Source organism: Dreissena polymorpha, chromosome 4, assembly GCF_020536995.1.
Source record: "Dreissena polymorpha isolate Duluth1 chromosome 4, UMN_Dpol_1.0, whole genome shotgun sequence".
Lineage (NCBI taxonomy): Eukaryota > Metazoa > Mollusca > Bivalvia > Myida > Dreissenidae > Dreissena > Dreissena polymorpha.
In genome coordinates this window covers 61,016,451-61,032,246 of record NC_068358.1, presented here as the reverse complement: position 1 = coordinate 61,032,246, position 15,796 = coordinate 61,016,451, and the positions used below count along the sequence as shown (strand labels likewise).

The 15,796-nt window shown below is 31.9% G+C and overlaps 1 protein-coding gene across 1 annotated transcript; it reads left to right on the top strand.

Moving 5' to 3' along the window:
* Positions 1-412: 412 nt before the first annotated feature.
* LOC127878468 (uncharacterized) lies at positions 413-14,677 on the top strand. Its single transcript, XM_052424993.1, has 16 exons — positions 413-509; positions 777-805; positions 1,544-1,828; positions 3,499-3,585; positions 3,816-3,938; positions 4,495-4,629; positions 5,499-5,576; positions 5,985-6,109; positions 6,294-6,380; positions 7,002-7,094; positions 7,235-7,306; positions 8,617-8,824; positions 9,410-9,562; positions 12,315-12,391; positions 13,518-13,588; positions 14,389-14,677. The coding sequence occupies exons 3-16, from the start codon at positions 1,693-1,695 to the stop codon at positions 14,471-14,473; spliced, it is 1,530 nt and encodes a 509-aa protein (XP_052280953.1). The 5' UTR covers positions 413-509; positions 777-805; positions 1,544-1,692; the 3' UTR covers positions 14,474-14,677.
* Positions 14,678-15,796: the final 1,119 nt, after the last annotated feature.

Here is a 15,796-nt window from a genome sequence, read left to right as displayed (position 1 = left end):
AAGTGTTGTCCTTGATAAGCCTGTGCGGATTGCACAGGCTAGTATGGGCCGATATGTTTTATGCGCTTGCATGACGCCCTTTTTTCCTAGAGCTTTACTTATTTTTTTTTAAACAACTGACACAGTATGGTCTGTGATAAATTTATCGATATGACAGTTGTAATCATTTACTATTTTTATCTTATAAAGTCCAAAACCCAATATAACGTCTATAAAGGAGGTAATCTTTCTCAGCAATCTTTCTCGATAAGACACCACACGAGTGTGCTTTTTGTCCATCGCTTGAATCAATCCTTGTTCTTTTATTATCTGCATTCACGTTATCTGTCTATTATCCTATTGCATTTAAAAATTCAGTATAATATGCAGTAACTGAGCACATTTGCTATAAAATGAAAATAATACCCAAAGTTTCAGATAAATGAAACAGTTGCGGAAGTAAAGACAGACACAGAATGTATTCACGAGGTTTTATTACAAGTCGCCAATTCACAAGCGGGATGCAGCTGGTTAGATTGTTGTTTTTTTCGTTGTTTACACCGTGTTCCTATTTGTCAGTTTAATGTATAAAACCATTTATATCCATACTCATCTGCGTTTTTCTTGTACCATGATATAAAATGTTATTGTACAAAAGTTATGGTGATGAATGCAAAGTAATATATTTACGCAGTGTTTTGAATGCAAATGCATTATACGTGTATTGGATATTTATAGTACACATGCAATATGTACGCTCACCTGTTGATTTAATACTGGTTATACCTATTTTCCAGCAAAGATAAAATTGCTGAATTCAAGAAAGGTAACGTACTACAATTACATAAAAAAGAATAGAAATATGGTCAATCTAATATAGGTTTAATAAACCATTAAGTCTGATTGGTGGCACATGGTAGGGCGAATATATGAAGCAAATAAACTTATTTGGACGTTCTGCAGTCTGAAACTCATACAATAAATCGTTTAGTATATACACATGATAAAGGACTTAAGGTCTATTTAAGGAAAGCTATTCTAAAATGTTTGAGACTTAAGTTAGTTTTAGTGGTTTATGAAAATTTAACTCATATGGCTTGTTTCCATTAAGGTTATTATTAGTAGTAATGTTGATGTGTTTTATGTCATTTTCTATTAATGTAAGTATTAAAATTTATTGCAAATATTTAAACACCAATGGAAAATCATCATTATGTATGGAAATTGAACCCGATCCTTTGCGTGAAAAAGGTTGCGCTACCCGCTACGGGTAAGTGTTTGAAACTGTTAAAAGTTAGACATGTTAACTATTTGTTAATTGCATATTAGATACTATTGTTCTCAGATGGATTTGGATTGCTTGTAATTTTGAAAACACTGTGACAAGCTTTTTTTTAACATAAGTATACTGTTTCTTTTAAGTAAACATTTAATTTGAAGCATAATAATTTTTTAACAAAAATATTAATCAAATTACAAATAAGATAATAAGCTGTGCTGCTACTATAATTTTTAAACACTCATTGCATAATCAGCAGCCAAATTTAAGTTTTGGTAAAAACAGATCTTGACGCTGTGAATGAGAGGTTGTTAAAAAAGGAAGAAGAATACTGGCAAGTAACACAAAAACGTGACGAGGTAAAGAATGCAAGAGCGAGACGACTGGGTGAACTCTCCACACAACTTGAACATATTCAGAGTAGCATAGGAGCCATGGAACGCAACCGACCATTGGATACAGGGGCAGGCAGCGAGTATGAAGCAACTATGCGTTCAACAGAAAGTGCCACATCAGAGGCAGATTTCGGAGAAAGTTCGCTATCACTCAAACCGGAGAAACATACTAACCGTGAGTTTCGCCGTATTTTATGTGTTTACATAATCTTTTGTACACCAATAACATTGATTATTGTTCGGTTGAGGAGTTTCAGCAACATTTTTTTTTCAAATACTTAGATGCAAAATAACGATGGTTTTCCGCTATCAATCAATGAGTTTTTTTTAATATCCGTTAATAAAGTGTGTGTATTTTGAATCGTTTGAATGTCATTAACCATGTATGGCCAAATTGGAAAAGTTATGATGTAAAAGGATACGTAACATGTATCCATACAAACAGTCATAATTATGTATGAGTGAAGATACGCTTTTTATATTCTTTTATTTAAACACGTTAATCAATTTTCTCGTAACGAATTTTCAAGCCAATCATGAATTTATCGAGAACAGCTCTTGATTTCTTCTGGATCATGGTTCATTAAAGTTAATCATGATTGATTATCAATATGAGTTCATCAGGACATTTTGTATGGATCGTAAACATTTTAGTTTTAATGAACTGTCCTTGATTAACACTTGTGAAATAAAGATTATGATTAATTTTCATATGATGCAAATCATGAACTGTTATCAAATCTTGTGATATGAAAATCACTATTTCAATATCAATCTATACGTACCTTGGAATGTTCATAAAAAGCTCTTAATGTGTTCTTTAATTGGTATGATAAACATATAAGCATTTATTCAAAATGTATATGATTAACACTTTTTTAATATACGACGACCTTCTAGAATTTATCAACTCTCCTTGATTTTTCCATAAGAAATGCAGTTTTGAATGTAATGGGTATTTCGAACTAATACGGAATTGTTCATGAAAACTATTTGGGTAGATCTTGCATTTTTATTTTGAATTTATATACTTTCCTCAAATATGTTTGATTCTTAAATTGATGAGGAGTATTTAAGGATTAGTGAACTCTCCTGAATCTCCGAAATGCGGTTAATGATTTTATGACATATCAAAGCCAATAAAGATGGTGTCAGAACAATTACTGAACATAAAATTGGTAAACATGTAATGTATGAATGATGATGGATGATGATCATATTTATGATTCTTTATATTGAATGTAAAATGCAGCTAATGACTAAATGAGCATTTCAAACCAAGTATGAACTGTTCGTGAATATTACTTAACTATCATGTGTGTGCATATTGAAGATTGTAAATGTTTGAAACTTATAGTGTTTAGAATTAACAATATAAGCTGCACTATAATAACAGAACAATTTGATATACATAACAGTTTTAAAATAACAATAGAAGGTCGAATGATGCTGAATAATTTTGGCAATAGCGTTACGTTTGGAAAAAAAACACAATTCGGACATGGACATCAAGCTTTTTGTCATCATTATTCATACTTTGTATCAACATGATATAACTGTATCATCATCATCACCATCAGAAATGCATAATAACATCACTGTATTTGCAAATTTATTTAATTTCCTTCAACTCGCAATTTTAGACCAAACAACAAACAAAATCCGAAATTATTCCAGCCATCATTTGATAATTTTTTGCATTTAAAAGTTGAGGTTTTATGTTTCGTTAACAACTAATAGAAATTGAAAGTAACGAGTAATTTATGTATGCGAAACGGACGTGGTCTTTGAAATGCTAAAAATGATTTGTTATTGTTGCCCTGTCATTAATGCATATTTTCATAGGCGCCTGCGTTAAACGGCAGTCGGAAAGACGGAATTCGATGGATGTAGAAAAATGGCAACTTCGGGGAAGACAAGAAATAGAAAGGGGTAGGTAACAACAGAACATATTTTCGTTAAATTTTGAAAACAATGGCAACTTCTTGGAGACATGAGCTAGGCAACGTTATGTAATAATACAATAAACAGTAAAATACATTCATAACTTGCCTGTGAGCTAAGGGTAAATACTATGTGTTTTGATATACAGCATTAAAGTTACGAATATTCATGAGAGTCTCCATTTTCATTTATTGCGTGCTGTGTGTGGATTCATTCAGTTTCCTTGATGCATCAACCATCTGGCGGCTACCACACTGTTTTGCTGCTGGACATATCAGAAAGCATGGCGTCAGGGGACTCTTGGAAAAAGGTCAAAACATTCGTGAAAGATTTCCTTTTTGGTATGCTCCTTGCACTCATACTGTGTACACTATTTTATTGAGAGTTTTAAGTCTTCTTATAATGATGTTGAATAGAAAAATACTCATTGGTTAAAAAAAAAAACATTATAATGTTTTATTAAATGCTAACTGATGACATTGTGCACATTATTTGGAAAATAAATTTCTAATTATTTTTGTACAAATGACTATGGATACCGATGTAATACCGACAATTATTTTCACCGAAAATAGAAACAAGGCGTTCGGGAACGCCCCTTAAGAGAGTATATGATTATTGGCATTAACTTAAAGCAACAAAACATTTTATTTATTTATGCAATTTATATTTGAACCAATATCTTCATATAAACATGTACCTATAGAAAACTGCACAAACCGAAGCAAGGTTAAATCCAACTTATAAAACAACGTTTGATATTCATGTGATTAAGAACAAACTAGAATTTCGCCGGTTATGCAACACATTTCTGAGAAATGAAACATCAAAGAAGTATATTTTGAGAATTCTTTAATATGCATCATATTAAGTATATGTCAATCAAAATCGAAACAGGTTTAGAAGAACACTCTGCACTGTATCAGCCCTCACGACATGTTGATGAGCATGTAAGCCTCGTTACGTTTGGGCACCAAACACACGTGGAGATACCGATGACAAAGGATTTCAAAGAAATTAGAGATAAGATAGGCAAGTTTTATTTTAATGTAAAAACTTGTAAAATAAAGTTTCGGTACTGCTGCTTATTTGTGTCAAAGCTTAGGTTATATAATATCATATTTATACTGTTTTATGTTGAGGCGCTTAAATTAAGCTGCACTTAATGTTAGATATTTAAGCTATTTTTGAACGAGTACCACATACGGCTTATTCCGGTCTTTCTCTAGGAGTTTGCTAGGGCGCAGTGGCAAAGAATCACCGTTGTCAACTGGATTGTTGTTTTCGTTTCATGGGTCTTATTATAATTTGTTCATAACTTTAGAGTTAAATCCAGCACCAAAATATGATATTGAGAAATGTGGACACAGTTGATTTTAAAATTTAGGCACAAAGGCCCTGGGGCAAAAGCCTGCTATTAAATATGCTGTTGTAAAAAAGTACATTCACGTCTTAAAACGAGTATACGCTACATTAGAAATATGTTATTTCAAATAAGTTAACAACGGTGATGAAATGAACTAAAATTACAAGTTCAGGAGAAAATCCACGAAATTAGAGTTACATACAAATACAACTTACTTTGTTTTGTACTATCGAAAACTCGATTATGTAAGAGAAACACAATTGGAAAAACACCGATATTGTTTGTTCTATAACGTACATGAGTAAACGTGACGATGTCGGTCTTAACTTGGTTGTTTTGAATTGTATTGAAACGAACACTATTTAAATTAATGGCACTAAAAAGTTACTACAATTTATTGAAATTCATCGTTTATATTCCTGTATTGATTCGTGAGCACACAGATAAAATACTGAACATAAAATAGTATACAGTAGCTTTAAATTATGCACTAATATTGTATGGGATTTAGATTGATTTGTTTTCCTCATGACAGATGAGATTGAGTTAGGCGGCCCAAGTCCTCTTGTTGGAGGTCTGCTCGTTGCACGTGCAGTTTTATTGTCGGTTCAGAGTGAGTGTATTCATATTTTCTGAAGACAAAATGTGTTACTGGTTACAAATAATCATATTGCTAACGTAAAGTACAACTACTAATAATATTAGTTTTTCGTACAAGTGTTATTCGATGATTTGTATGGACTAAGGTTTTGTTATTTGCTAATTAGGCTTGATTAGATGTAATTTTAAAGTTAATACCTATACTTTCTATGATGAAACTTCACGGAATAGCACTGTTAGGATATAATATAGAAATAGTATGAGTAACAAAATAAATGCATGTTAATTCGTGAGATCATTATATGTTTTGCTTATTTGTAAATCATATTTTTGTAAATGTGTATATTATTTCGGATATACTAGTTCAATAGTTATTTAAACTTGTATGCCTTATTAGCATGCAGTATAGTATACTTTGCAGATCCTCCTGTTTGCATCAACAATGTAAGTATGCATCATAAGGTCATTGTTTTAACGGATGGACAGCCAACGGAGATGTCGCTATACAGCGGACCAGATGTAGTAGACGAAACCAAACTTGACGAGGTAAAACAATAAACAAATACATAGCTTTTAGTCCTGCAATTGACAAAAAATTATAAAACACTACATATTTATGTAATTAAAATCGTTAAGCGAAATAAGCACCTATTGTTTTGTTCTTCATATTATTGAGTCTTTATTTGTTGCTTCTTTTAAATCATACACTGTTTCATACTAAATATTGTAGGATATGGCAAATATTGTGTGGATATTAGACACACTAAACGATGCCAAGATGTCGGTATTCTTTGTTGGAGTGCCTGATTGCGCCACCGTAAGTTAATACAATTAAACAAATATGGAATGAGTCATATGTTGAACGTCATATAATGATTATAATTTAGAATATGCACATGTATCACATTTACACTTTCAAAATAAATTGTATACTTTTTAATTATGAAGGTTATATTAAGCATACCTTTACAAATTGTAAAATTAGTTTGCATATATGACTCCGTTGAGTTCTGAATACGTGTGGTTAAATTTTAGCAGCAAAATTGGTTTCATTTTGAAAGATATTTCATCACTATCGTAACGACGATCTTATTGATGGTTTTTCCTCAATGTTGCAATGATCATGCTTGTGTTTTCAAAATGCATGTGTTCATACGTATTCACGAGAGTAGTTTGGAGTTAAGTGCAGTAAGCCTTTAACAGGAAATCACAGCCAGTGTCTTATTTTTTTCGATGCAATGCACGATTGACCTATTCTTAGATATAACCCATATTATGAAAAAACATATAGATGCACAGGACAATGACCGTAAAAACAAGGTACCATCATATGTGATGTTTGACTTGGGTATTATGCATTTACCCAAATAACAAATTCCAAAATTATTGCAAACTGATACGTATGCATGTATCTGGATGTGCTAACTGTTTGTTGCAGACATTTTTCTCGTGTATCCGATCGGATGAGCCATACAGAAATGTATTTGATTGCAATGAAGGACGCAGATTAGCCAGACGCAATTATCTTTGTGTAAGAAGCCAGTTTGTTCTGGTTTATAATTCATGCATGTTTTTATTAGCATTTTCTTTCAACTTCTAATAGTAGTGTGTTGACCTGTGTGTTCCGGTGTCTTCGATGCAGCGTAACGCTAAACAACTATTATGTTTTAGACACAAAAGGTTCACGACGAACAGTTTGGCAATTTAGAGAATTCTGACGAAAATCTGACAGCAGAGGATAAAGTAAGACATTTGTGTTATATGGTTAAATTAGCTATATTTGTCGGCCTATCTTACGACTTTTCAAATGTGAATGTAATACGGTAAATTGCGCTGTGTACAGTTAGTCACATGCAGGTCGTCGGCCCTAATAAGTACATGACAATAAGCTTGTCTATTGTTATGAGTTTTTAGAAACTCTCTCTTTTTTATCACATGCAAATTAAGAAGTTCATTATTATGAAGAATTAGTTAACACTACACCAAGTGAAAAATATATATGAAAAAATGAGTCAATGAATTTAACTTATATTAATTCATGCAATACAATATAGATACTAGTATATCTAGTAACACAAAAAACCTAATAAAAATACAGATGTTTATATTTCACTGTAATAAAAGAGCTGAACTTATTTCAATGAAGTGTTGATCATTTATTGTCTTTTATCCGCCGCGTTTAACATTCAATGTCATTGAAAAACAAAATATACACTGGTCTTGAAGAAATTTAACAATTAGTAGTCTACCTCAACGAAATTGACGATATCGATACAGCGTTACTGCATACATGTTTTACAGGAAGTGTCAAGTATCAGTATGAAGTACTCCTTTTTGTTTATCATCTGTATTTATCTTAATTGAGTTAATCATACTGGATACTAATGTTGTTCATGTCTTTGTAAATTCGGTCTTAAAACAATGGTCATAATAATTCGTTGGGTTTAGTTTAACCACGAAATAAACTGAAATTAATCCCCAAAGAAGAATAACTATTTTGCTGTTTAAGAGATAAACAGACATACAAATATCAACAATTTATTTACGTATATCAAGAAATTAATAACATATTACAATATAAAACAAGATGTGTTTGTGAAACACTATGTTCCCCCATATATCTCACCTTTGACCTTGAAGGATGACCTTTACATTGACATTTCACCACTCAAAATGTGCAGCTCCCTGAGATACACATGCATTCCTTTCGAAGTTATTGTGTATATTAAATGAGCGATTTTGACCCATATATTTGATCTTTGACGTTGAAGAATGACCTTGACCTTTCACCACTCAAAATGTGCAGCTTAATGAGATACACATGCATGCCAAATACGAAGTTGCTATCTTCAATATTGCAAAAGTTATGGCAAATGTTAAAGTTTGACGCAAACAATCAAATCAGGAAACAAACCGACAGGGCAAAAAGAATATGTCCCCAGTATAGACTGGGGTACATAATAACGTATATGCACTTACTGTCTAGTGTTTTCTATTGTTGCATATGAAGGTCTCATTAATTACGTCAGCTATTTTATAGCATTCTTCTTTAGGCAGATATTTTTGACATTGTGACAACAACGCATAAACATGTCGCGGATGCAAACACCGCAAGCGAACATCGTAAGCCTGATATGTATTGGGAGAGCAACTGCAAAACGCTTCCCATCATTGGATCCCGCGTTCGCAGAGGACCCGACTGGAAGTGGGATTACCAAGACAGTAATGGTGTTGGGACAGTGGTTGGACATTGGAACAATGGTAAATAGAATCCCAAAAATTATGTTTGATCATCTTTTTATCTTAAAATGTGTACAGGAGACCATGGCAATATCTACAAATTGCAGTCATTAATTAATGACCGAAGGTGATTCGTACTAAAATATATACTAGTGTTAAATAGAAATTAAACTGAAAAGATTAATTATACAAAAAGACAAGTATTATTTTGAGATATGGTGTGTTTTTTCCTCTATGGTGTTGGCCACTTATTACTTGCCTACGTATTGCTTAGCGGATTGTAACAATAATTTGTTTTCCTATGATATACCAGTCCAGTCGTTTTATTACTCCTATTTTGAAAGCATGCAACTTTATGAAGAGCGTAACATTTGTCTGTAAAGTTCTGTCAACTTTGAGGTTTGTTCAGCTGTTGACTTTTTATACAGTAAGTGTCTATTTTTATAACGTTTGTTAAAAAAAGGTGTTCGTTACCCGTCATGTCAAATGCATTTGATGATAATACACAGCTTTTGATAATTGTGCATACACAAATGAATCAAAGTACCGTTTCGCTAACATAATTTAGCACAATCTAACACAATGTGTTTTGCTTGTTTTACACAGAAACATGGGTGACTGTGGAGTGGGATACCAAACTACCTGATGGTAACCTAGGGTACCGATATGGCGAGGGACGATTCGATCTTCTCATTGTCGACGAGGTTCGACGCCTCCAGCACGGGGAATTAATGGCAGTCGGTTGTCAAGTTAAAACTGGTAAGCTATTGTGACAGACGCGTTTAAAAGACATTCCGCCATGTTCATAAAAATATCCATGTTTATTAATTATACAATTAACAGTATTTGTAAAACTTAGCTCTGATTACAAGAGTTCATTGAATGCACAAAACTATTCTGCATTAACAATCGAAATAATCAAAGCGCTGAATGCGTGAAGAAGTTCGCTATAAAAAACAATTGAAGAAAATTAATAAAAAATAAATCTGCGAGCAATACTGTTTACTCACTAATTAGGTAGTCATAAAGGCAGCCCTGTTGATCTGTACTTTGTTGTTTATGCATTTCTTGTTACCCTAGCAGTCCACACGGTGTCATCAACTCTGTTTTACCCAGCGTTTCACCTTAAATGACTTTTACATAACGCCAGCAGACACACATGAATATATTCGAATATTTCATAGGCTGATTCGAGATAAAACCTCTGAACTTTGGCTACTTTACTGTGTCTGTGCTCAGCGCAAAGGATGTAGCACTGTTCAGTTTAAGAAATTCTGTACGACTCTCTGTATGTTTGTAGCGTAATTGAATGTCGATGTATTTATATGAACAAGACAAGTCTCTAAATAACTTACAAATATTTCTTTCATTTTATTAAAATATGTTCTACTATCAAATATACTTATAAGTTTCAATGTTCTTTCAAATCTAACCGCAGAATTCTTCCTCTCGTTTTATTCTAAAATACACATCAACATAAAATAACACAATTCCTCACAATATATTTGATTGGTTGAAACGTTATATTGATTACTCATTGATTTTTTATTGGTTTGGTCAAGAATGACCTTAATGCTTGTTACTTGCCGATTGGCTGACCGCTAGAGTACTGTTCCAATACGACACCCCCCGGGAACGAAGTAACCAAATTATTTACGTGTTTACTCATTAATCGAATAATCATTTCATACATCTGATTTGACTACATAGTTCAATGGATGTGAGATATAATTTAATACGAGTAAGATTCCCGTTGCAATACTTTGTATGTCTGGGGATACAAAGATATAACTGCAATCGTGTTCACCGGCATAGTTCAATGGATGTATAAAATAATTTAATAAGATAAGAATTTATGTGTCAATACGTTTGATCAAACTATCAACTGGACTGCCTTTGTTAAATACAAGCCGCCCAGTAACAGATTAATCGGATTCATACGTTTAGAATATCATATCTTTGACCTTTCAAATTGTTGATTTATCCTACTTAAACATTGAATGTACATTCATGACTGGTCTCTACTTGCGAGAGATCTTTTATAATTTAACAACTAATAACAATCTTCAAATTCTATAATCATGGCCAATATATCACCAAGATTTATTATTTAATGTCCAAACTTCATTTATGTTATTATTATTTCTAACATTCAACTATTTTCTCCACAGAACCATTATTATTATGATATAAGATGAATCATTAATTGCAAAAGTTATTTTATTTATAAATATTAATGTAAATAAATTTTAACATTTTCTTATACTATTACAACATCTATATAATTTCTGAAATACATATAGTTATGATAAATTTATGTTATATGAATAAACATTATGATAAATTTATGTTGCATGAATAAACAATATGCATATGCTGCTGCGTTACATGTTCAAGCGACACAAATTGTGGCCCAGTTACAATTACGCATTAAAATCCATCTCGCAGAATTTCAGGGCCAGTACTCGTTAACTAAATCGTCCGGGGAGTATATAATTGGCAATCGATAAACGCGGTTTTTCTTTCAAAATGAGAAAACACACATTACCGAAATAGTATAGTGTCACGATAAGAGGAAAATTGTTTAATTATCAAAACACAAATGTTTGCCATACTCGGTCAGCCCGTCTGAAAATCGTTCCTGAACGCCTGGATATAGCATTTACGCCGACTACTTAAACAAAAAAATTGTAATATTTAGTTGTTCTTTGGATTCGGTTTTAGCGTTTACAAAGCATTTTTTTTGTTGTCTATAATAAACCTGTAGAAATTGGTGCACGCATGTTCAACGTTTTATAAATTGAGAACTGTGAATATAAACAAAGTTAACCATTTACTTTTGCGTTGTCGCTGTCTGTTGAAAACAAAAGAACGTTTCACATCAAATTTAACCCTGCTGTAGAAGCATGCACTATGAACGAGGTTACGCAACATCCCACTATACTTGTTTAACAGCAGAAGTTTTATTTTCCCGCATCTATTGATAGCCTCAGATTATGAATGACATGTGCTGGTCACAACTACTACGTCATTAGGACGCAGCAGCAAGTGGACTTTCATTAACATTTTCCTTCCGCGACACGTATAATACAAACATTGTTTATTAATATATATTATTTTGCTATATACGATCAGTTAAAAAATATTCCATTTAACACGATTTTCACATTATGTTTCCATTTTTGAATATATCTAGTTGACGAACTCATACCTCTTGCATAAATTATGCAACTATTTTTTGTCCGCAAACGAAAACTAAAAACGATACCTACCAGCAGAAATATATCCACAAAAATAAGCGTTAAATATATAAGAAATATACTATTACGCAGTTTTATTCATTAAAATATGTTAACTATGCATTTAACGTAAGAACAACCTTTTAAGAAAACTGATGTGTAAAATTCAAAGGAATATGTATATATATATATATAATCATGCTGTGTACACATTGTTTTAGTTACAGCTGTTCTCGTTTATAGTCTACAAAACTTGTTGTTATTTATTTTAGGTCGACATGGTAAATTTAGAAATGTCCATACGTGGAACAAGGGTGTTGTTGTTGAAATGAAACCACCTAAAGCACGAGTAAGAATACTATTTTACATACACTGGACATAACTTTTAAGAGTCCAGTTGATACATTATGGTTCCGGGGTGACGTGTGTTTATATTTGTATACATTTTGTTTTAGTTAATGTACTCAGTAGCTGTTGATTGAGAATATGAAACAATATTTTGATTCAGCATGATATCCAAGAGGAACGGTGAACTAAACATCTATTTTAAGAAAATGAAAGAAATAATACTGTGTAAATGTGTCTACGAATGCACTGTAATGCATTATTTGTGATATATATTATTCAAACAAGAGTGTATATTTTAGTGATGATACATATAGTTGAGCAGTCGGATTGCTCTTTTCTTGAACTTTCGATTGAAAGTTATGATAACCGTCGTCATCAAAATCGATAATTCATCTAGATTTTGCTTTGGATAAATCCTCATACCTTCGTCATTGCTGTTCTAAATGAATGCGCACTAAAGTGGCAAATCGCAACCAACGGCCTTTAGTCACAGCAATATTGAATTGGCAAATTGCGGATTAAGTTACCCATTACGTTGTCGAATGTGGATACTGATTCCTTAATTTGACTTACATACATAAGTATCATCTTTTTAGAAAAGATGAATGTCTTGCATACTGCGAACACAGATCAAAGTGACGAGAAATCGAAAAAAGTTTATTGCTTATTTGTAAAAACAATTTTGCGGCTATTTATTTAAAATTACACTTAATTGATTAGATTATTTTTTTCAAATATTTAGGGTTATATAAATACTGTTATTCAAACTTTGTATCGGGTAAAAAATTATCAAAATATGATCTTTTATCAGACTTATCAATGTGTAATCAATTTGGTACAAAAATATGGACCATGTTGTGGCTTGGGTCATCGACATCTTTAGTCAAAACTTTCAACAACATTCAGAACTATTCAGCTTTAAAAAGTTACTTTTAGTACGTCGACGCATAGCGATATTTTAATGTTGAAAAAACATGTTTTGTATTCAATTTGTAAATATTGTTATTATAAAACAAAAAACATAAAGCCTCCTCACGACAATATTAAATTATAGTATAAATCGTAAACGTTAAAGTCAGTAACTGATGGTGTCACGTGATTCATATATTTGATATATTTACATATAGGTACGTTGGGACATTGGAATAAGAGGAGATTATAGTTATGGCGAGGACGGCAGATTTGAAATAGAAATTTGGTACGTTTTTTAAACACTATGAAGGAATCCAATTAAGAAAACAATACTGTTTATATATACTTATATAGATACTTATACTTATATAGAATCCAATTAAGAAAACAATACTGTTTATAGATACTTATAATATGCTTCCCTATAAGTATTTCATTCAGTATCTTTAAAATTTAACCGGATTGACGTATCGGGCCTTACTGTATAAGTATAACGCTCCTCTTTGTATTGTTTCGTTTTATTTTAAATAAGCGATTTACATTTTGCCCGCAATTTTTTAGAACACTAAGGACATCTTCGAACTTTACTATCAGTTCTACTTATGGTTACACATTTTTAAAAAGTTTGTAAATGTCATTTGCTGTTATGTCGCTGTTTTTCATAAACTCTGCTCGGATTTGGGAATCCGAGATAATATGTTTTAATGGCACTTATTATAACTTAACCACATCTTATTGTAATTAATGTTAGATTACTTCATGTCTGACGATTACTTCATGTCTGTTGAGAATAAATATAGCATTATAGTGTGTGTTTTTTCTTTAAATTGGACTATCATCTTGTTCATTTACTAGTACGGTATGTTTAATACTTATGGGGTATGCACTGGGAGGTGCAAAATTGATTATATTTTAATATTTCTATTTTTTTTGTAAATATTTTTGTGTGTTATTAAGTTTCTCTCTTATATAAATACACTAAAACAAAGTCGTTTTTCAGTATTTTTGCATCTTCATGCAATGTATGCAGAGATGCAAAACTTATCAGATGCCCATGATAAAATAAACATCCGTTATTTTAAGCAGTGACACATCAGCGACACATCTGGAAGAATCTGACAAAGCTGCACTTGGGCCGAAAACTAAAAATAAAAACAAGCTTTCAAAGTAGCATCGATTTCTGCTAAGATACTTTGATCCACTGCTGCCTTTAAACAATGCATGCGATGACTGTCGGTCCATTCCACTGATACAACAAGTGAACTTTGCAAAATTGGATATTACGAAAAATGCGTCTGTTCTGTCTATAACTTGCAAAATTGATTATATTTTAATCATTTTATATTTTTGTGTATTTTTGTGCTTTTTAGTTCAAGTATCTCTCTTATATTAATACACTTAAACAAAGTCGTTTTCCAGTATTTTTGTATCGTTATGCAATGTATGCAGAGATACAAAACTTTATCGTCTATATATATACATATTTATTTATCGTCTTATGATATACTTATTGAAGTTTTTACCTGACTCATCACAATTTTGATTAATAATTAAACGCGATAAAACATTGAAGTAAAGAACATATTCATGCGATAATTAAACATACATTCTAAAACAAATGTAAACAAAATAACTTAATTATTGTTGTTAAGCTACCAATCCGTGAAAAAACCGAGTTCGTGCGAACATTGAAAACAAAAACATAATTCTCGATGTTATTTTTTAATCTGTTAATAGATAAGATTCATATGGACCCAATCGTTTGTAGTAGTTCTAATTTGCAACTCAAAATTAAAATGTTTAGCTATATAAGATCATTGTGTACTAACCATCTAATAAAATTACGAGTAACATTCTGAATTGTTGTTTTTCATTGAATACACATATATTCATACAGGCTACTGTTGCAATGTGCAATTGAAGATCCCTTATCGTACACACATTTGGACCACATACCGCGTCACGTGCTCCTTACATGTCGTGAATAAATCGGAACCGTGTGCATACCATTATTCTGTGACGTTTGGAAATGCATCGCATTTAAGTCTGAAATTTCATAGAAAGACAGCGATCAGCTTGATACATTGTCCAATCGTCGCGTACATGACATAGGACGAGTCTCTTGGATTATTGGAACCTAGCATACGATTTACAGATGGAATGTGAAAATTGCCGGGAAACTTTTGTGTTGACAACAGATGTTTTTAATGTACTGTGCACTTCCCTGAATGGTGTATTTCGTTTCAGCAGTTTGATTAAAATCCATTCACTTTTAACAGACTAACGATCCGGTCATTAAATATTAACACAAACTTTGTTAATATTTTATAGATCATTGTATTATGCACTTCCTTTCAATCTCAAATAATATGCAGTACAATTTGAATGAAATCAATACATTGGATCTTTTCAAGGTAAAGTAAAAAATAATAATAAAAAAAATAAAAAAAATAAAAAGGATTATTCCCTAAATGGTGAGAAGTACGGGTTTATA

What these genes read in the sequence shown, in the direction of transcription:
- LOC127878468 (XM_052424993.1), top strand. Translation starts at nt 1,693, where the DNA reads ATGGAACGCAACCGACCATTGGATACAGGGGCAGGCAGCGAGTATGAA. An exon ending in ATCTGACAGCAGAGGATAAA is followed by an intron (nt 7,307 to 8,616) that starts GTAAGACATTTG and finishes ATTCTTCTTTAG; the next exon opens with GCAGATATTTTTGACATTGT. An exon ending in GGTTGGACATTGGAACAATG is followed by an intron (nt 8,825 to 9,409) that starts GTAAATAGAATC and finishes TGTTTTACACAG; the next exon opens with AAACATGGGTGACTGTGGAG.